A 23,385-nucleotide genomic window follows, 5' to 3' on the forward strand; every position below is an offset into this window, starting at 1 on the left:
TATTTTTAAAATGAGGGTTTTTAATGATAGCTCGAAAAGATAATGCAAATGTCATTGGATTTATATATTTTTTAAAGAAACAAGCTCTGCATTTCTAAGTTAAATCATAAAGACTACCATGACTTTCCAGTGGCAGTCATCCTCAGAAAACAAAATACAAATTTTCATCTTATCAATTCATAAGCACAAATACACACACTGTTACACACACTAAAAATATCCAAATAATATCCAAATGCTGGTGAGAATCTGATGAAATTGGAATGGACATACTTCACTGCTTGGCATGTACATTCATAAAACCTTTTTAAGTTTTAGTCATTTTCAGGGCTCAAAAACATTAATACTAGCATGTAGTATTTACAGTATACCTCAGGCACTATTTTAAATGCTGTATGCAAACTAACTCATTTGTTCCTCATAAAGGTGCATGCTATTACTGTCATCTCCACTTTACAGATGAGGAAACTGAAACACAGAGAGTTTGGATGACTTTCCTAAAGTGACATAGTTGAAAAGGGTTTAGGACAGGATTTTAACTCAAGTAGTCTGGCCCCAGAATTCATATTCCAATACTATTTTGGAAATCTAGTCTAAAAATAAATTCTAAAACACAGTAACATTTTCTGTGGAAAGTATTTATAGCAGCATTATATGTAATAATGAAAAATAGGAAATAATAGGGTAATGCTTTGGTAAAGTATGGTGCATTCACAGGATGAAATATTTACTGTTCATAGTTACTATTTGAAATTTTATTTGTGAATATATGATTTTTAAATAAACTATTCATACATAAATGTATGAATATACCTAAAATATTTTGTGCCAAAATTAATGGAAAGATTCTAAATGATAATGTTAAGTAAAAACCAGGGTAAAGCATTATAAACAGAATAAATCATCATTGAAAATTGGGAAAGAAAATATTCTATATTAATATCTACTGTTGTAAGATAACAGCTGATTTTTCGTTTGTTTCAGATGTCCTCTCCATTTCCTTCAGTTAGTTTGCATTATTTTTATAATGAAAAATTATAAAAGTATACATTTAGTATGTTTGTAATCCTGATGGCCTTTAATGGATAATTTTATGCTACACATAGTGAAATAGTCATAAGTGACTTGGACTATCCTTAGGCTAGATTTCCTGTTCACCCTTTTTATCTTTACAATTGGAGAGAGTTGTTTATGCTTAAAATGGGAAAGTAGTAGACTCTGAAGACCAAAAAGCTGGGCAGAAAGGAGGATTGGTTGTTTGTTTCCAGTAGTAGACAGAGATGTCTATTAATGTGAAATGTGAGAATGAATCAAAGGAGACTGGACAGCTTGAGTTTCCTTGGAATTTGCCATTAAATATAATGGAACAGATGGCAGAGTGCAACCGTAAAGGACAAAAAGAAGTACAGATATTAGGGTACTATTTTTCTGAATGGCTGTCAACTGATGATAAAGAGTAATGTATTTCACCTCTCGATCTGATACTCCCTCTCGGTTAGGCTTTGTCCTTGATTACACACATTCCCTGGCATGTTGGAGCCATCGGTTTTTGCTCTGCCCAGATCACTGTTTTATACAGTAAAACAGTTACAGGGAATCTGGAGTTCTCTTCAGTTCTGTACCCTACTTCCTCCCCATTCCTACCTTTCATTACAGGCTTTGACTCTGGGGAGAGAAGCATTCCTGAGAAGCCATTTCAGACCTTGTGCTTTAGCAGACTTACTCTGCTTGTCACAGCCCTGCTGCTCTAGTCGGTGAGCCAGGAACACTTTTCAGCTTTGATAAACTCATGGAAATGCCAGGCTAGGCATGAGCATTAGAGTCACACTGTTTATGTTAGATTGTACTGAGCTCAAATACACCTTTGACGTTAACCAACAGTGTGATCTTGTATATGGCATTTAATTGTACTAGCATTTTAACCCCATTGTTTTTATAAACATAATAAGAGGAATAAATAGACTGAATGCCTATTTTATTATTTTACTGTTAGTATTATCTTTTAATTGTATAGTACTTTACAGTTTACAGGGCATTTTCGTGAATGCTCTCTCCTCTTCTCTCTCCTGTCTTTATTTTTTTTTGTTTGTTTGTTACTTTCTTAGGTTTGATTGTGAATTAGGCTTATTTTGGCCAGTTAACTATCTGTTTTATTTCATGATCTTTTTGTATATAATTTTTCCCTTTCTTTAAATGTTGACCTCTACTCCTAAGATCCATTTTGGCTGTGATTATTGTGCCTTCTCTGCTATCTAGACTAGAAATGGCTAAAACTGTACAGAATCAACAGTTGGGTTAAGAGAAAAGCTTGGAGGAGAAAATAAGCTCATCTTAGGCTTTGCGCCACCGTCTGCATCCTGTCGTTTATGTAGCCATAGTTTTCCTCCCCTAATCTCCCAAAACCTTGAAGATGTAAGTACTAGGGCAACACCATGCCCCATAATAAAATAAAAGTGATCATATTAATATTTTACTTTTAGAGATGTCTCAAAAACAGTGCACTCTAATGATTTTATAAAAATAATTTTCTGTTGGTCTTCAGAAGGTCCTTGATGCTGTGAAAAGGCAGCTTTGCCAGTTAGTAGACTCTTCTCTAAGCTGTGATCTTGGTCCATTGCAAACTGAATGCTTTTGTGTGGTTGACATTTTGGTTGTAACTGTAGCATTTGAACATACAAATTATGGTTAACTGCATTAAAACATGAATTCTAATACTGGGTTTTGTAGATGAAAAGCATTCAGATGCTTTTTTTTTTTTATTTTGAAGTTAATGTGACCTATCTTGGCCCCCCTTCACAATCTTTCTGGCCAGCCCAAAGAATTACACTAATACTGTTACTGAAATGGGCACTGATTTCTTGAGTATTGTATTAGATTATCTTCAGGTTTTGGCAGTTTGATGGTTTACTGCCTTATAAATTATTTTAACTATAAATTAACTTCCAGACAACCGATGTCCTATTCAGGAATGAAGAAATCCAATCAGAACATGATGGAGTTAGATGTTTGTCTTTTCTGTGATGGAAAAAAATGTATATATACTAAAGGGAATGTGACCGCACATAAAAAATTAAAATAATCTGTTTTTAGTGTGCCTTACTATAATTTGGATAGACAGTGTATAAGTTGATATATTTATGGATGTTCTTACTAACATCGTATTTGCTGAACACAGTATGCATTGTAAAATACTTTCATAATCAGGCTGACTCTGAGTGTACAATCCTTGTTCTCAAAGAGTATTTGTTTTTGTTGTGGAATCAAGTGAGGCAGAGTAATGCAGAAAGAGCACCAATTTGAGAGTTAAAGAGGTTTTGTGTCCTCATCCCGTTCTGGCACTTGTTCACTTTAGCTGTGAACGAACTAAATTAGCCTCTCTGATTAAGTCAGGGGATTGGAGTGTCTGATTTTAAAGGTCTAAATGCCATAATTCTTTGATGACTAACTCAAAATCAGTAGAAAACGTGATGGCCACATAAAGAGATAAACTGAAGGACTGTCTTAATCTAAGACCACACTTTATGTGATCAAAGAGACTGGATTTTTTTAAACTATGGTTTTTGTCACCCTAAATGTAAAGATTTCTTTGAGGTAATTGAATCATTCTGGAGATGGAAATCACACAGTAACTTAAAGGAAGCTTACTCTAAATAACTGTTAACCTATGATAGAAGAGTACTTATGTGTATATATATATATATATATATATATATACATATATATATATATAGATGTAAAGAGACTCTAAAGCTTGTCCTCAGACTGGGGGACAGTACCCAAGGAAGCACAGCTTGTAGGCAGACACCCTCCCCCACACCGAGGATAAATCCACGATTTATTCTGTGTTTATAATGCTTTTAATCTGGTTTTTAATTATCGTTTTGTTCCTGCAGTATCCCTTCAGCACCTTTTAGTGACAAAAATTTAACATTGTGCTTATTGTGCTTATTATAAAGCAGAAATATTCATAAAGTCCTACCTATTATCATAGAGCAAGCACTGAAGGACGAATTTGAAGCTGAGAGCCAGTAAATTGATAACTGGTACCATGTAATTAGCTCTTTTCTCCATAAAATCACATATGACAACTTTGAATTTTTCTACTATAATTAAAGACATTGCTTCCGGGTTTCTGCTGTTTGTTCCCTATTTGCCCATAAACTGAATATACAATGCCTGGATTTTCCAGAAGCTCATCCAGTTGTAACAAACTGCTTCACTCTTGCTATTTGAATCTGAAGTAAATTATCTTCCTAATAACCTATATCTTAGTTGAGCCACTAATATATCCAGATCCTTATCAATCTTGAGCCTAGAAAGTAGGGTGCCTTCTAATGAGTGCTCTCATCTGTCTGGGGACTCCTGGCTCTGTTTCCCTATTGGAAATCAGAGGAGTGGTGGAGGCTCTTGTCTCAACTTTCATTCATATTACGATGTCTCAAGAAGGTCGTCGTAAGTAAGCTGGAAGTGTCACGAGTCCACTTCTTGCTCATCAAAGTAGGTGCACAGTGGGACTGATGTTCTGTCACTGTTCAGTACTAACCTCGTAATTCTTAGGTGATTGTTATTTTTAAAGTGTTCTTGCTTCTTTTCCGTTATCAGGAACACAACAGCAGCATGCTTAACATCAGTCATGTTAAGGACAAAGCCAAATATTTCACCGGAAACACTATCCCAGGTTGTGAAATCCTTGAATGTAGCAGTTGCCATTTGAATCATGTAGCAGATACTCAGTGATTGTTGATTTAATGAAGCAGTGGTGGTGGTTTCTTTCCACTTTGCTAATTGTTTTATTGAGCTTTTCCCCCACCATCAGAGTTCGAAACCTAAAGGGATCACAGTTTTCTAGGCCTTGTTGGAACAAAGTTGATATGACCTTTATTATTTATTTGCACCTACAGTTGCTTTCTGAAGCTATTTGAAACTCTTAATCTTTGTTGTATACAGATATAATTTTTACACTGGTTTAAAATTGAAATTTTACTCTATTATATTAGTTTTTAAGTTTAAAAATTGTTTCTCATTCAGTTCTCTTTACTCATATGAGCAAGAAATTCTTCCTGCATTAGGAAATATGTATGTAGAATAATACTTTTAAATATCAATTTAAATTCTGTTTGTGAACTCTTTCAAAGTTACCTATGATTGTTCACTCCTGTCTTGTTAGGAAACTATCATAGTTAGAAGTGCAAAATTGCTAGCTCAACAGTACTGAAGTACTGTATTTCTGAATGAGGCTTACATCATTTAGAGTTCTCACTGTTTAATATTTAAATAAATGTGTAATATTTTGTAAAAAACAAAGCCTGTCTTGTTCACCAGATACAATGCAAATGTATCCTAAATTGACACAGAGTTGCATGATTTTTAATACTGAATTATACTAACATATAAGCCAATAAATACATGCTCTGTCCTCTAGACTATTTTAATTGAAGTATTATTTACCTCAATAACTACTTTTTGTGTATACACTATTTATCAAAATTAAACTTTTTGTTTTTATTTTCCATGTTATTGATAAGAAACCTGGATTGTTTAAGCTGTACTTAAATTGTAGCTTTGATGACATTCTTCCATCTTAAAATGCATATTCATCTGTTTATTGTTTGCTCAGTTTATCTTGGTTTTATACTCTTGTTCCTTTTATATAATGTATATACCCAGAAGTAGGAATTTCCTTTTGTAAAACCTTTTGTTAAGCTTATGAGCCTGAAATTCTTTCCTATATCAGATGAATTTCTGATTTTTAATCTAAATTTAATCTTCATTTCCTCCAATATACTAGAAGAATAACTGACCAGTACTCCCCTTACTTAGAAAAATATAAATAAAAATACTTTTAAGTAGCTCAGTCATGTCTGTCTGGCTAAGTGTGCTCCAAGGCTGATAAAGGATTTCTTTCTTACTCCTTACCTTTTCACTATTGTTTGTACTTAGAACACTTTCTGCATTTCCTTTCTTTTTTAAAATACAGTAGCTGAAGCTTCACATATTGATCTGGAAGTTGTCTGGTAAATTCAGTAATAATGAAGGAATGCTCTTCAGAGATAATGAAATAATGCTATCTGTTATTGGTTAGTATATTAATGTTGAGTTGCTGTTTTTCAAATCTCCACAGTGACTAAAATGTTGTTTTTACAACTGTTAAAGCCATTATTTATTTTATACTAAGTGCGCTATGTTCGGATCTTTTTTCCCCTTAGGAACTTTCAGATTTGGGTGAACCAGCCATACACAATATATGCAAATCTATATAAAATATAATATGAATATAGAACATAGTATGAATACCTCCCATTTCTTCCTGAGAATATGCTCTATTAATTATATTAATTCATACTTGAAATTAATATAAACAAATGGAAAGAAAAAAAATAACAAAATCATTAAATCCAGCCTGTGACACTCTTCTGTTTTTAAAAGTTTCTTAAGTCATAGCTAGCCCTGTCTGTTAACTGCTATTCAGTCACTAATCCTTTGTTGCCATCTTGGGTAGTTTATAACAGAATCCAGAGGGTCAGTTATAATACTCATTACCATTTTATGTTCCCTTTAGCTTTATTAAAGGCATATTACTTACTAGGCTTTAATTTAAAATTTAAAACTCTCCTTCTGTTTTTAAAACTTAAGATAAATAGAATTTAAAATCCTTTGGTATAAATATTACCAAAAAAAATCAGAAGAATCCCTTTTATACAAAAGTGGTTACCAGTCATCTTCTACGTAGAACAGAGTTGTCCTTTTGCTGCTAAAATTGCTTTAAGTTTTCCCAGAGAGCTATGTCTTTCACAGTCTCAGATCTACTAGTCCTTATCTGAACTGCATTCTAAATTGCAGGAACACTTGCAGGCTCACCTTATATTTCATTATACTGTGTAGTTTAAACATGTTATACAATATCCATTAAATACTGACATAGATTTTTAAACAATACAAAGTGAAACTGATCAAAAACAAGTAGAGATTTAAGGATCGCAATAAGAGATGGTAAGCATAATGATGAAGAATTCAAGTGTTTCCTTTGCCAAGGCAATGACCTTGATCTATTTATTTAGCCTTGTTTTCTCATCTGGTAAATTGGCTATAGTAATAACTACTTCAGGAAGTTGTTAGAAGGATACATGAAATAATGAAGTATTTAGCGTAGTGCCAGACACATGAGTACGTACTCTATAATATTGTTGTTAACTTATAATAATAAAGAATGTATTTTTTTACAATTCAAACAAACAAACAAAAAAAGAATGTATTTTTCTTGCTATGCTATAATATAGTTAATCTTTTTCCGGGATACACTATTAGGTAGCAATAAATAATACAGTGTTTTAAAATGATAACAGCATAATACCACGATTTCACTGAATGAACAAATTCACTTTTTACAAGAACATGTTAAATATATTATATAAAACAGGCAGCAGTCTTTCTATTATTTTTTCCAAGATTTTTAATCTATTAAATCCTGATAGCTTTGCTGGTAAAGTCAATGTTTTGCTCATCTCATATTCCCAGCAAATCTAGCACATAGCAGGCATTTGGCAAAGAAAATTACTTAAGAAGAGGAATCCGAAAAAATGATTTACAACTTAATACGGTGGATTTAATTGGTATTTTCTTTTTTGTTAAAACTTTTACAGTCTAGTATTTCCGCCTTTCCTCCTTCTCCACTTCTAAGTGCTGCCAGTGCTTGAATAGGAGAGCTACTATTGCTCATTACCAGTGTGTTATATGAGGGCACAAGTGTTGTCTTGCACACATGTTGGCCCATTTTTATCCATTACCTTCCTATTGATTTATACATTGGACTCTTGAAATATGCTTCAATTTGTAGAAACCACAAAGTGTTCCTTTTAGCATACTGAGTTCCTAACTTTCAGATTATAATGCAATTAAAGTATCCTATATAGAAACCCTTCAGAATTAACAATGTTATCTTTCCCCTTGAGACAAAGAGAAAATAAGAATGAAAATGTAACCACATATGGAAGGAAAGGAATCTGAAAAAGATTTAAATCTACTCCAAGTTGTTTTTCTTTCTGTCAAGCAGCAGCAGTTTGAACTGCAGCCAGTTTTTATATGTTAAGTGCCTCCATTGTATCCTTTTCCCCATGGCTGCTGATGAATATTTTCAAGAAGAACTTAAAATAACTCAGAGAGAGAAAGTGGGGTCCCAGGATAGGCTCCATAGTATGTGAGACCCAATGCAAAATGAAAACATCGAGCCCCTTGTTCAAAAACAATTGAGAATTCCAAAATGTTAACAGCAGAATATAATACTAAATGCACGCCCTTGTGCGATTACACAGGTCACACGTCCATGAAGCCAGCCCTGTGGGGTTCTCTATTTTTAAGAGGTGGTCTTCCTGTTGGCACTTTGCTTAGCAGCTCTTCAGGGTAAATGCCTTCATTGTATCTCTTGAGAACGTTGAAGCTTGAACATCAGAGAGAGTACAGATGTGAACTGTCCATCATGACCAAGCAGTGTGATTACTGGTCATTGTAAGATGGTCAACGAGGCCATGAAACTAAGAATAATGAGATAATTCATCCCATGAATGGGAGGTGAACCCTATAAGGGTCGAGAAAGCAACAGGGAGAGAATAAGCATTTATTTAGTGTCTTCTTTGGACAGGATCTGTAATAGGCTCTTTTTTTATACGTTATCCTGATCTGTCATGTAAGCGATATGAAGTGATTTTATTACCCCATTTTCTACATAAGTAAACTGAACCCCAAGGATATAAAATGACTTGTTCACAGTCACACAGGATGTAACTGGCAGTGTGGGGATTGCCTAAATCTCTTCGTACCAAGCCCATGTTCTTTCCATGCTGGCCACTGTCAGTCCGTAGATGCTGATAGCCACAATAAAAGTGCAGTATTGAGAAGCAGATGCAAAAAGCAGGACTGCAATGAGGGAGAGAAATTTAGCCTGTCAGTTTCTGTGGAGTAAAGAAGCTGAACCCAGCACAGACTGAGGCTGTAGACAATTTATGAAATGTAGCAAATAAAGTCATTATCCTGAGCAGGCAGAGGGAACTATCTCCCTTACAGTAGAGTGATGCAGTGGTCACAGAACGAATGTAACATGTTGAAGATGGATAGAAGGTCACACCCTGAGTGCTGCAAAATTGTGGGTCCTCTTACAGTAAAGGCAATAAATAAATAAATAAATAAATAAATAAATAAATAAATAAATAATATAATAAAACAGTCTCAAATGGTGAACAATCAGGCTTCAGTAAGTACATTAAGTCTATGAAGCATCCAAGGGCCAGAACATTTTAGAACACTATATTCCAAGCTTCATTCACCTGTGTTCTTATTTATTGATGATTTTACCATGTCCAAGACTTAACCATACCATTCTGGATATAACATACATTTAAAATCTATTATTCTCTATCAGCATGAATAGATTTGTCCTAACTATAAGCACTAGCTTTCTGTCCACAGTCAAGCCAATCTACTAATTGTTAAAGGTCATTTGCTTTTCAGTTTATTCAGCTTATATTTATTGAGTACCTTATATGTGTTAGGATTTGTCTGTTATGGATAGGGCAGGAAGACAAGTCAGATGAGTAGGACATAGTATATGCCTTAGAGGGTTTTAGAATGGAGTCATCGTGCAATTTTAGACTGTTCCTAGAATACTAAGAAAGCAGGATTGAGGAAGTGCCAGACTTTGCCTGGAGGAGGGGGCAAACTTTATATAAAGGTAACCTTGAGCAGGAAAAAGTAGACAAATAAGTAGAAGGAGTTCACCAAGCAGATTTGGGAGATTCATCTTCCCTGGACTTTGGTTGGAATTTTTTTTTTTTTGACTTTTCTAATTATGAAGTAAAAACCATCAACGTTTTCTAAATTATTGAATTCACTTCCATCCAGTAGTTGTTATCAATAAGTTCTCAGATTATTAAGATTATTTAGAAACAATCATTTTATTTTAGGTCAGATGAATCAAATAATGGAAACAAAACATAACCATAACTTCCTTGAATATTTTGCTGCATAGTTCTTATATCCATAATTTAGAATATAGGTGTGTTGTTTAACCTGAATACCTTTTTAATACAGATTTTATAGAATAAAATGCCAACTACTGTCTTCTACTGTTTCTTTTATTTTTCCTTGTAAAAAAATGTTATAATAAAAAGTGATCTTTATGCTACTTACAACATGTGTTTACCATAATTTTTGTTGTTTTCAGTGTAAAACTCTTTCTGGAGTCTGTGACCACATCATATCCCTGTCCTCAGATCCTCTGGTTTCACAGTCTGCCCACCTTGAAGTGATTCAGCTGGCAAACATTAAACCAAGTGAAGGGCTGGTAAGAGATACCATGTTTATCAAAGCCTCCATCCACCAACAGCTAATGATTTGGGCAGAACAGCCCCCAAATATGGGAATCTATGAATTTTAATAAAGTTTGAATGTTTTGGTATTTTTTTCTAGAGGAATTAAGGTAATGGGAGTTAGTCATTATAAGAAATTTTGTAGAGATAAATGAAAGAGAAGTTTAAATGGTGATTTCTGAATTATCCTATTTACTTTGATAAATAAATTCGCTTTAATTATATTTTTCACCCCCTACCAAAGTTCCTTAGGTTTAAAGAAAGTTTAAATTAAGAACCATAGTGTTACCTTACCCATGCAAGTGGTTGTTTTGTTTATTATGCTTTTATTTGTTGCAATTTTAATAGGTCTCTCTTCCCTTAGGTTGTGTAAGCTAAACAAACTCAATATTCTTTATAACTCTCATCCATTCTTTCTTTTAAGGGTGAGTAAGCAGATGGCTATTGCCAAAACAAGGCTAACATCTATGAGATGTATTTTTTATTATATAATAATAAAGATAATCATTTTCTGTATTTTGTTCACCTGATTAAAAATTGCATTGGTTCTAAATTTAACCCAAGGGAGAAGTTTTTCTTTAATAAGCCTCTAAAAAGAAAGCATATAATATTAATATTAATGAGGGAGAAACAAAAAAACCAAGAAACTGGCTAGAAAATATCTTACCTACTACACAACTGTTACATGTTAGTTTGGTTCTACGGTGTTTCTACTTTCTCCTTATAGATGAATTTTCTAAGGATACTATTAATGATATTTTAGGAAATAGCAATCTTGGAAACTAGTGTTAACAATTTAATTCAGATAATATATTCTTAAAGCTCTCTAAGCAGGTAAATTCTTACATGGGTTTTCTTCTTCAGTTGTATATGTATATCTATATAACTGTAACCGAGGGGAAAGCCTTCATTGATTACCAGTGATTTTTTTTAGTTTAAAGCCATGTGTTCTATAGAGTGACTTTTCTCCTGATATGTAGCAACTTAGTTTTGGGTAACCATAGCTCCTCGTGCTTTTGTGGCTTTTATCCATGTTTTCCTGGAAAGATGGAAACCAGCATCTAAGACATAGCCAAAGTATGTTGTCATTGTAACCTATGTGTTATATCTAACTTTGATTAGTTTTAAAATCTTATTTCTAACATTTATAAAGTTACTTGAAGTAATAATGATGATTTTACATTCTTAGTATTCTTTTTTGTTAACTTTGCAAAGTACAGTTTTAATTAAAACATCTTTCCACCTATTAAAGATTTTCCTTTCTATATCTTACCCTTTCATTAGTTCTGAAGGAAAGAAAGCTCTCTAAGCATGATTTGTAGAATGGGAAATTATGAACTAATATATTATATTAGACTAGAAGTCAGAAAACCTGGATGCAAATCACTTACATAAAATATAGCTGTGAGTGTGATCTGGAGGTGAGGGAGTAAATTTAACCTCCTTGGCCTTGATATTTCATCTGCAGAATTTTGGGGGCAGGAAGGAGTGGACTAGTTCCTCTCTATAGCTTCCTCTAGCTCTATAAGTTTGTGGTTCTAAGAATGGTATTGTTCTGAGAAAAGAGCCTGATTTTTTTCCCTCTAATTTCCACTGAAATTATGGGGAAAAATAACCATGTGAAGTGAGTCAACACAGTGCTAATTAACAGACTGGATGAAGTCTTGGTGGTGGTGTTTTTCTTAATGAAGGGATAACCCTGGACAGGTCTTTTACTTTTTTAATTCCAGGGAAGTAGATCCGAGTCTGCTCTTTGGAATAGTCATGAACTTAAAATGCTAAGAACCAGATTCAGTTAGTATGGGAAAGAGCTTCAAGAGAAAAGAAAGGAAGTGCCTACCATTTGCCAGGTATCATCCTCACAGCTCTATAGAGTAGGTATTAATTTTCTCATTTTGCACATGAGAAAATGGAATTACACATCTTCACCAATTTGCCCTGTGTGACATACAGGTAAATACACATTAGAGGCAGGGTTTAAATCCAGGTAAATCTAAATGAGGTACATCTTATGAAAGCTTGTTCCATTATCCCACATTTAAACTTGAAATTGGTAATGTGACATATGAGAAGTTTAGGGGGATTATTTTAAAACTGGAACTACTTAGAAAAATCCATTCTAAAGAACAGTCGTCAGCACTTCATTGGGAAAGTATTTCCAAGAGAGGAAAAGAAAAACCTAGCATATTGAATATTAATAAAAAGAGTTAATTATAAAACTATTTCTTGTGATTCATTTTAAAGAGGAGACGACCAAGTAGAATTTTTATGTGACTTACTCAAGGTATCATTGTAAAAACCAGCCACTTTTAAGTAAGTTTTGTCAGTCACATTTGAAATAGATTTGAGGATTTTGGTAACATTTAACATGTGCTTAGCCATAGGAAGTGTCTAAATGAAGGAAAGAAATAGAAAGAGGTGGGAGAGTACCAAGCTTTAATGAAGTTTAATCAGCTTAAAACATCTGCAGAAGCTCTTCTGCCTGTTTCAAAACCGAATGTCTCTCATAGGTAAATAGTAACTGTTCTGTTCTTGCGCTAATAAGCTGGATAGATTGTTCATCAGCTTTCTACCTAATTAGTCCTATCTCCTAGGACTTCTTATTTTTGAGTCCTGGGCATTATAAGGAATGATGGGAAGCATGCTTAGTAATGGTTAAAACCTATCAAACTGGTCTAAAATGCTTTTAAACAGCAATAATTGGCAGAAAACTAAAGGAAAGAAAATGAGAGCTACTGGAACATATCAGAACTAGATCAGAGCCAAGAGATGGGTTGAAAAGAGAGGAAAGGGCTTGGGGGTCATCCTTGGGGAAGCCTCTTTGCCTCAGAGTTCTTCTGCTCTTTAGGCACTTGGACTATCTCCAATTATGCCTTATTCCATTGACTTGACTATGAGGTTGCTTTGGCTCCGGATGGTTAACTGACTTTTGGAAACAGTGAAGCAAATGTTATTTTGGCAAGATGAGCTAAAGAGAGGGATCTGTTCGAGTCAGCTCCAGAATTAATTAATTGGTTTAAAAAAAATGAAAGAAGAATGAAAATTTTGATGAAATGGAAGACCACATTTGTCTCAGTGCCAGAAAAAAGAACCATTTGAATTACATGTCCTCCTGCTGTTTGACCATTTCTCAGAGGCGACCAGGTGATGAGATGTATTTCTGTGGACTCTTCGTTATTCAGAAGATGATTAATTTGAAATTCATCCAAGCAACTTGTTTCTTCTCTTACTTTCTTTTGGTGCCTGACTTTTGGCCATTTTTCTCATTAGTACTGCAAGAGGGAGATGAGAAGGATGAAGAAGTCAGTCTTGATTATTAAAAGCAATTACAACAAATAGTTTATTTAGGTTAGAAACAGAAATATTGCATAAAACAAAATATCTTCATTCTCTGGGGCATTTAAAAATGTGCTTTATTTCTATTTTATTGCTCATAACTTTGAAGTTGCTAGAATTGAACTCTGTACACATAGCTAAGATCCTTCTTTAAGCATTTATATTTTTATCCATCTGAAAAAAATTAGATTAAATATAAATTATATAACATTTAATTATATATAAATAATGATGAAATCCTCTTCCTATAACTATTAGATACTTGCTTTAGCTTACAATTGCCACTTAAAGTTCCTGGTATGTGCAATAATTACATACAAATTTTATTTCCTAAGTTATAACTAGATTATCTCCATGATTTCCTATTATCCCAATGACTATAATGTCTTTTCCAAACATTTATCTTACTTAGGTTACTAGACTTTCTCTATGACCTGATCATTTATGAAACGATGTAGAGCTCTTGTCAAACACTTTAATTCATAATCAGTAATGCAGTGTTGAAAGAAGTGTGGAGACAAATATAATAAACTTCTGCTTCGAGTTGTCAGAAGAAATGGGTGATTAAAATAAATTTATAGAATATCTAATCCAGTTACTCTTTTTTTTGTGTAGATAAATAGATAGATTTGAAGTATGGTCAGTTTACAGGGTTGTGTCAATTTCTGGTGTACAGCATAGTGCTACAGTCATACATGAACATAGCTATATTCATTTTCATATTCTTTTTCACCATAAGTTACTACAAGATATTGAATAGAGTACCCTGTGCTATACAGTATGAACTTGTTGTTTATCTATTGCATATATATTAGTATCTGCAAATCTTGAACTCTCACATTACACAGAATGTATGTGTGCTAGAGAAGTCTTAGTCTTTTTAGAATAGATGTTAAACAGTGAATGTTTTGACTCAATATCTACAGTTGCCAAATATGTTCTAATAAGAAAAGTGAAAGTGTACAACTTTCCTAACTATCAATAAATCTGTAAATTAGGAGCCTGGTGGTCAGGAGTGAGATTGCCTGGTCTTGAAACCTGGCTTCACCTTGAGCCAACTGCCCTGCCTCTCTGTACCTTAGTTTCCTTACTTCTAAGGCAGAGGTAATGATAGTTTATGTCTCATAGACTACTGTGAAATTAATGTTAAACACTTATGACAGTCCCTAGCACATTTTATCAAGTAGATGTTAGTGATGATGGTGATAAATAATGATGAGTGATGATTGTTTTGTGTGTCCAAGCAATATATATTGCTTCTTTCATTGGCCTTTTCCACTTAATCCTCTCATAATCCTTCTATGTAAACCAACTAAAACAAAATTTAATGTTTAGGTCTTACAAATGTACTTGAAGATCCTTTATTAATTTGATGTCATTTTGTTAATTCCTGTGGGGGAAAAGATTGCAAGGATCTTGTCCTCTTCTAGGTTCTATAGTAGCACCATTATATTATCTTCCAATAAATAATGTGATAAATATTAACCTCAAAACTATTTTATACAGTTGTCACCAGTATATAGTTGAATATTACCACATGTTTATAGCCAAGAAGTACTAGCCAATTTCTTAATTAATTCTACTTGTACTTTTGTTGAGATTAGTTATGTATTTTGTATAAACTGGTGAACTTTCATATAAGAAACTAGAATTCACAGATAAATGAACATCTTTCAAAATTGCATTCATTTTGTTTCACACTAGAGACCCAGCTTCGGCCATTTTTGGAACTAATGCCAACATCTTAGACATATGACATTATTGAAATGACTTTTCAGAATTAAAACCTACCCAATGACTTCTTAATAGTTCCATACCATGAACTTACTGCTTCTTGTTTTTCTTACTTATTTTCAATGAAAACACATGTACATTCAAGTATCTAAATTTATAATTGACATAAAGGTATGGGAAATTAGCATAGTAGTTGTCTACTTTACATAATTGCTTCAATGAATGCTTTTTCTGAAATGCTGTTGTTAGTTATTGTTAAGTCCCTTATACTTTAGACTTCACATTTGTTAAAATTAGTATTTTTTAATTTTTAAAATCAGTATTTTGAAATGCAAAGCACTTTTGAAGTAAAACTCTGATTTTTTTTCCCCAAAGAGAATTTAAAGTAACAGAATTCTCCTCACACAAGGAAAAAAGGCCTTCACTGAATCATTTATTTTTTTTCTGATTTACTTAAATGAAAATATTTCAGTATTCAAAATGTGAACACTTTCTTGTGATTTTTTTTTTTAATGTCCTGTCCCTATGCATAATTTAAAGCTTTCATTTGCTCTTAAAACTTGCACAGTTTGAAGATTTCTGGATAATCTTTAAACTTTAAAGCTTTTTCTAAAAGGGCTTTATTTAAATGGAGAACGGAATCTCACCCTCTTTATTGGGAGGAAGATTTGCCATGCATTACATCTTAATTATTGATATAGAGATGATTGGATGTAATTATTAAAACTTTTATCAATAAGAAATAGAAAATGTAAGATAACACGAAAGAGCAGAAGAAAAAAGGTTTTTATAAACAGTATTTTATCATTCTTCTGTCTCCAGCAGTTAAAGTGGTTCTGTAGAAACCTACTTTTTATTGAGCAATATCTATCAATTATAATAAGCTAATAACATCCCAGTATTTGAATTTCCCTTTGTAACTTTCATTTTGTCATAGAACATATGGTATGGATTTCGAGGGGAGTGAGGTGTGTTCTTTCTTCAGGATATTGAATCGCCATGCTGCATTTTATAAGTTTCATAGGCAATTATCAACTTATCGAGTATTTGGTTAAGCTGAGTACAGGCTTCTTTAGGCAAACTTTAGAAACCAGAACATTCAGGTAGGAACTTACCAGTTTAAAGACAGCCTTGCTGGATCATGGAATCATCCCTGGGGCAATTTTAATTTGATAGGACAATTTTTTTTGTAAATGAAATTACAATAAACTTGAAAATATTTCAGTTTGCTTCACTTGTTTTTCTGATGCTGTGTTTTTTCTTAGGGTATGTATATTAAATCAACTTATGATGGCCTCCATGTAATTACTGGAACTACAGAAAATGTAAGTATTCTAACATTTCAAATTTTGGTGTGTATTTTTCCTTTTACTGTTAAACAACTTGTATATCTCACATAATTGAGGTTAACTTCTGAGGACATGAACAGATTGGGAGATAAAACTAAAAAGACATACTGAGGTAGTAAGTACTAGTTTGGGGAGAATTTCAGTCATTTTAGTTAGTTTAGAATAGCTGTTTACCTGAAGTAAGTCAGATGTTTTCTGTTTGTAGGCAGAGACTCATCTTTGTTAAGTATTTTCTGATTCATGACAAGTTATTGTGACATCTAAAATAATACACTTCCATCTGTCAAATAGTTTAGTTCTGTTAAGAAACTTAACTCAACACAAGATAAAAACATCAGATGAGTTAGGCTTTTGGAATACTTGAAGTATAATTCAGCTTAATTCAGTGGAGTGGCAGCATGATAAATAGATCAACGTGTTTTCACAGTAACGTCCCTACCTGGACCAGCAGCATCAGCCTCCCTTGGGAATGTGTTCAGAGATGCCCCACACCAGACTTACTGAATCAGAAACTCTGGAGATCAGCCTATTTCTTAATAAGAGATTCTGTTTTAACAGATGATTCTGAGACATGCTTCAGTTTGAGAACCACTGCAAGCAGTGGGTCAGAGTCCCTATAACCTATTCTGCATCTTAATGGCAGTGTAATTTTTTGGCCACTCATTTGCCCTCTCATTGCTTTAATTTCCTCAACTATAAATTGAAGATAATATATCATTGCACTATATACCTCATTAGGTTGTTATGAAAATCAAATAAGCTAGTAAATATGAAAGACTATGCTATAAAGAGCTACAAAAATGGGAAGTGATTGTGTTAGACATTAACACAATCAGTATAATAGATTTGAATTTCATATTAAGTCATTATTCTTGCGTTTGGTTGTCCCAGATTTCTACCCCACTCTCTTAAGCAAGTGCTGTGCTTTGAATTTTTTCTTTTAGAAATTCTGACAAATTACATGTTTATGCTGTGTTCCTTCAAAGAAGACTGAGGTGAAATCAGTTACTCTCGAGCTATTATTGATCTCAACATTTTACCAGCCTTTCTTTTTAAAAAGTTGACATTCTCTTCATCTAATTCACCTATTTTGCTTTAATCATTTATTGATTTTTTTTCCCCCTCTGCTTCTCTTGGTTTCTTGTGAAGGGTGAAACACAATATGTATTACATTGGATTCATGTACTAGCTTCACATTTGGTGTTAAATATGAGACTTATATGGGATCAAGAGTATTGGTTGCATGCATATTGTCAATTATTTAACATTTTTAAATGAAGTGAGGTACTGTAAACTATACTCTTGTCACTGATTGATCATTCTCTTTTATATGTACATTCCTCTGATCATTCATTTAACAAACCTCTGCTTCATGTCTACTGTGTTCCAGGGTTAGGGCTAGGTATTGAAAGAATTTTTAAATTAAAATGGCTTGCTGCCTCTAAGGAGTACAAATAAGGGTTTATTTGTGTAAATAGGTAGTGAAATTTGCATAGATGGACAAAGGGAAAAATAGTAAATGCTGCCAAGTGAAATCAGAGAAGGAATCACGGAAATGGTGATTTTGAACTAACTGTATCTTGAATGGATATGAATACATCTCTCTCTATACTGTCTGGAATCTATAAAAAAAAAAGTTTAACTCATACTAATTTTGCTCATATTAATTACTCAGTATTTGATAAATGGATGAGTGACCAAAGAAAGATTGATTTGTGAATAGTTCAGATAAGAACTATATATTAACAGTTCATCATTTAATTCTTTTTTCTTGAAAACGTTTTACTATTTTTGGTACCCTTAGTCATTTATCATTAGCAGATATGTGTTAAGTCTTAAAGCTGCTCACTAACGTGTTTTCTTCTATGTAAAGTGAAGAGGTTTGGATAAAATATCTCTAGGATCCCTTTTAACACTGAAAGTCTATACTTTCTGTGACTTATTCCCTGTTTTACTTACCTGTGTAAAAAGTTGTTTCAGTTTCTTTGAACTTTATATACCAATTGTCATTTTCTTTTACATCGTGACTTAGAGCCATTGGCTTGATTTTTTTTTTTTCATACTCTCCTTTAAAAAGATCAGTTGTGAGCCATATAGCTCAGGGGCTGACTCTATAGTTACAGCTCTATTTACAAATTTTTCAGAAATGTTACATGGTACTTGTCTGATGTGATAGGTGCTGTGAAATAAATACTTGGGGGTTTTGTTGTTGTTGTTGTTGTTGTTGTTGTTACACCATTCTAAGGGTTGGGTTCACATCCTAGCTGAACTACCTTCTAAACAGTATGCTTGTGTTATTACTTTAGTAACTGGAATTCCCTGGAATATCATCTAATCTTGGATTCTAGCCTATGGCAAATAATTTTATTGTGAATTTTTAAATGTGCTGAATTGAGGTTAATATTGTTTCAAGACTTCTTTGTTTTGGAAACTGGAAATGAATAAAAACTAAAGGAACTGGAAATCACTTTTAAAGTAAATCCTATTCCAGTTCTTAAAAGTAGCATTTTAGTTTGCAGATTCCATCAACGTATCATTCTTCTTTAGCTTTCAGTAGATACTCATGAAGAGTATTACAGTATTTGTAGTTGTATTTGATAGATAAATTAATGCACATAAAATGCACAAAAAATTTTCGTAAAAACAAATATGTATATTCAAGAGTCTGTGTGCATGTTATTAAAATGTGTAATAATATGCATAGTCAATCAGTAGTCACTAGAGGGGAGATAAAGAATAATATTTTAAATTCATTATGTATATCTATAATATTATAAAATTTCTATCTTAAATCTCATTTTAGTTTCCTAAACACTTCATAAAACTTGTGAATGTTGCTTGTTTGTTTTTGTTTTTAATCACTTTGGGAAATAAAGAAAAAAATCATAATATTGTTACATCCTGTAGAAATGTTGGCATTTTAATTTATTTAGTGTGGTTTTGTTTGCCAATATATTACGCTTTATGAAACATAAGAAGTAAGATACTCTTGTAATTAGACATTTAGAGAAAGAATGTTGTGTAATGCAACTTTGCACTAATGGCTGTCCATCTTTTAATTTGCTTTTCTCATTTATTCAGGATTGATGACATTAATGATGAAATAAATTAGCAATTTAATCATCGGTTGCCTAAGCTTTGGTGCTGATCATTAACATGTACTTGAAAATACTTGTTTGCTGATATTAATATGAATATTTGTATTAAATGCAAAAGATAAAAATTTAAAAGATTGTTTTGAAATATATTTTTAAACCAGTTGTGTGGTAGAGCCCAAGAGGGTTGTCTGTATAAAGTTTGCAAAGATTAATACCAATTACATTTTCCCTTAATGCTCTCAAAAACATATTGGTCTTTTATAACATAAACATCTATATGTTGTTTTGCATTTCTACTTTCTGTCTCTAGTTACACATAGAATACAAACAGTATATTAATTTTAGTAGCTGTTTTCATTAGTTTAATGTCTTGAAGATTATAAATATTTGATCTATTTTAAAGACTTAGACTTGCTATAGTGTTTCCACAGAGAGGAAATGACTGATAAAACGTATGTTCTTTATCATTTCCTTTATGTTAAATTTAGTCACCTGCAGATCGATGCAAGAAAATCCATGCTGGTGATGAAGTGATTCAAGTTAATCATCAGACTGTGGTATGTATAATTACCTTACAAGTCAGTGGGAGGAACTAATATAAAGATTGGCTAAAGCTTTAAAAGAATACCAATGAAATGAAATGCTTGTTTCTGTACAAAATAATTGAATAGCCTTTTAAAAAATAACTGAATGACTATTTTTCTTAATTATCTGAAGGAATGTAAGGTATAGTTTAAAAGAACATGAGGAAATATTGGTGGTGGCTGAGGTTAGATGTGCATTTCTTTATGGAGAAGTGCAGGATAATATTATCCCATGAACTGGGATGATTTTGGAATAGAAATTAAAGTGATAGTGCGTACAAATTCAACCTTTTATTGATACAATTTTTAAGTGTCATTTTACAATTATCAGATTACCCGATACCTATGTTTTGTAACAGCACACGTGCATTCATCTACTTTAACATTGGTTTGTTCATTAAAATGTCTGACAGACTGGTTTATTTTAAATGTCGATTTTTAAAAACTTTTAATAGCTGAATTGGCTCTTCATTTCCCATAAGAGGACTGTAGTTTAAGTTTTAAAACTATTGCACTTAACTAAATAAGTTTATAAAAATTTTTGTTCTATGAACCTCACGAATCCCTTTCTAGGCTGAGAAAGACAGTGACATTCTGTGCCTATGGTAGATTTTCCAGGGCAATTTTTCTTAATCTTACATGGAAAATGAACATCATATTTTTTTTTATTTTGAACTATTATCTGTCTCATTTGGTCCACTTTGTTCTATCACTACCAAATAAAGGGTATGGCTTTTTTTTAATGAAGTTAAAATTAAAATAATTGATTATTCATTAATAATCCTCATTTGAGAAAAATGGGTTTTCTTGTAAATATTCTACTTATAGCTCACTAACTCTTCAGCGTGAGTAATTATTTCCTGCTATACCTTTTAACGAAATTTGGTTTTGCATGTTCTAGTCATAAAAGAAACAAACAAAAAAAAGGCTGTATTTTGAGGATAAGACTAGTGTGAAAAGTCTGATCTTTCTCAGTGACTAATCTTAAGGCAGACATTATTTCAGTTTTGGATTTGAATTAACTGAGAAGTTTGGGATATTTCGAGGAGACTCCTGAACACTGATAATTAAAGTTATGATGTTTCTTCAATGAGTTCATTATCTAAGTGAATAAAAGTTAATGAAAGTTTGAAAACTTAATCGTGTTGGGTGTAAAGTTAATAATAACGCAGAATGATGGTAATCAACACAGCCTTTCCACACTCTGACAGTTTTGATGATGAGTAAGTTCTCATTACTAGAAACTATACAAAGTGATTGTCCTGACTGAAGTTTTTTGTCCCCTACGATGAGGATTTGGGCAGTGGGATAAAGCTGCTGCTTCAGTAGACAGGCAGCTTCTCGCTCTTCACACGTTCATGCTGCCTCCATATCTGCAATGTGACCTTAACGAATATAGTATCTGTTGGATAGTTGGACCTATATTTACAGTTGGTCAATTTTAAAAGGATAGAAATTAGTCTCTCATGAAAAATAAAATTGTTAAAAATAACTCTCTGCGGAGCGAAGATTCTCAAGTCTATTAAATATGAAAGTCTTTAAAAGACTTCAAGTGAACTAATAAAATCTGTATGAATTGGTGATATTTAAATACTATTAGAGTATATAAGCACATCTTTGCATCACAGGAATATTCTATAATATTAAAAATGACACAGAATGATGATTGGAGGATCTTGTTTCCAGTTTTTGCTCTGAAATTGACTTAGGTTTTAAGTGACTCATGGTAACTATTTTATGCATCAGTTTCTCTTTTTAATAATAGTAATAGCCATAACCAACACTTACTGAGTTCTTACAGTGTGCCAAACATCATGTTAAGTACTTTACATATTTTATGTCATTTACTCCTGACAGTAATCCTATGAAGAAGGCATATGTGGACATTGAATGATTATTTAACTCACCCATAGCTGAGAGCTCACTGACTCCAAGGCCCATGCTCTTACTTAAGTTTTTTTATACTCCCTCCCCAACTCAAATTATAAAATTATCAAACAAAAGAGCAAGAATTCTAACAATCTTGTAAGTGAATCTCAGGATTCAGAGAGGGATTAAGTGGGGCCAAGGGTAAGAGAAGAGAAAAGGAAGTGAGAGTGTACATAATTCGGATAGTGGATCAGCAACTGAAATTAGAAATGGGGTTGAAATTTAACTTTACTGCCACTTCCTCACTCGCTCCTTTCCTTCAAATAGACAAGATATATAAAACACCTGTCGCAATGCCAGGCACACATTAGGAGCTCAATAAAATTTAACTTTCCAACCTTCCTTCCTCCCTTTTACCTGCTACAGCAGTTGAGCCAACTGGAGTCCAGTTTCTTGGCAGACTGCTACTAGAACCTACAAATTGATTTTGGATAATAATAGAGACATTCTCTCACAGGAAATTATGTTGAATTCCATGAAAGTAGCCTTCCTTAATAATGTGATCAATTACCAGATTTTCTTTGTATTCAAGTGGAGGTATATTTGTGCAAGAATGGTGCATTTTATTAAATGCAACCTGCTCTGCCCTCTTTTCCTTGCTGCTGCCTGCATTGTGGTCTGTACAGTGCTTTTAAGTTCTTACCAGACAACATACTGAGGTGGGGAAATGGAAATTATCTGGATTTTGTTACTGTGAAATGTTTGATAGATGGATAAATTAGTTGAAACAAGTATAAATTACTTGCAGTCTGCAGTTACCCCTTCTACCCTCCTGTATTCATCACCATTAGTGGTTGCTTATGATACACTAATTACATTAAAGTATGGCCTAATACATTTGAAATACATATTTAATAATATTTCTAATCCAGTAATTAATTGACCAGGATAGTTAGATATTGCCAATATTATTCTATACCAATTTAGATTTAATAATGAAAAGAGTAATGTTCAATCTTATATTTTGACTGTTATTAGCCCAGTTAGTATTTTTCTG

General features: G+C 32.9%; 1 protein-coding gene across 1 annotated transcript in view; it reads left to right on the forward strand.

The window, feature by feature from the left end:
- The window catches only part of CNKSR2 (connector enhancer of kinase suppressor of Ras 2), a 239,101-nt gene that overhangs the window by 93,629 nt on the left and 122,087 nt on the right, over positions 1–23,385 (forward strand). Inside the window, exons 6-8 of the mRNA XM_006212994.4 lie at positions 10,214–10,333; positions 16,694–16,753; positions 20,364–20,432. Of these exons, the coding sequence (XP_006213056.1) occupies positions 10,214–10,333; positions 16,694–16,753; positions 20,364–20,432 (249 nt within the window). The remainder of the gene's footprint in view (positions 1–10,213; positions 10,334–16,693; positions 16,754–20,363; positions 20,433–23,385) is intronic.

Source organism: Vicugna pacos, chromosome X (genome assembly GCF_048564905.1).
Source record: "Vicugna pacos chromosome X, VicPac4, whole genome shotgun sequence".
Classification (NCBI taxonomy): Eukaryota; Metazoa; Chordata; class Mammalia; order Artiodactyla; family Camelidae; genus Vicugna; species Vicugna pacos.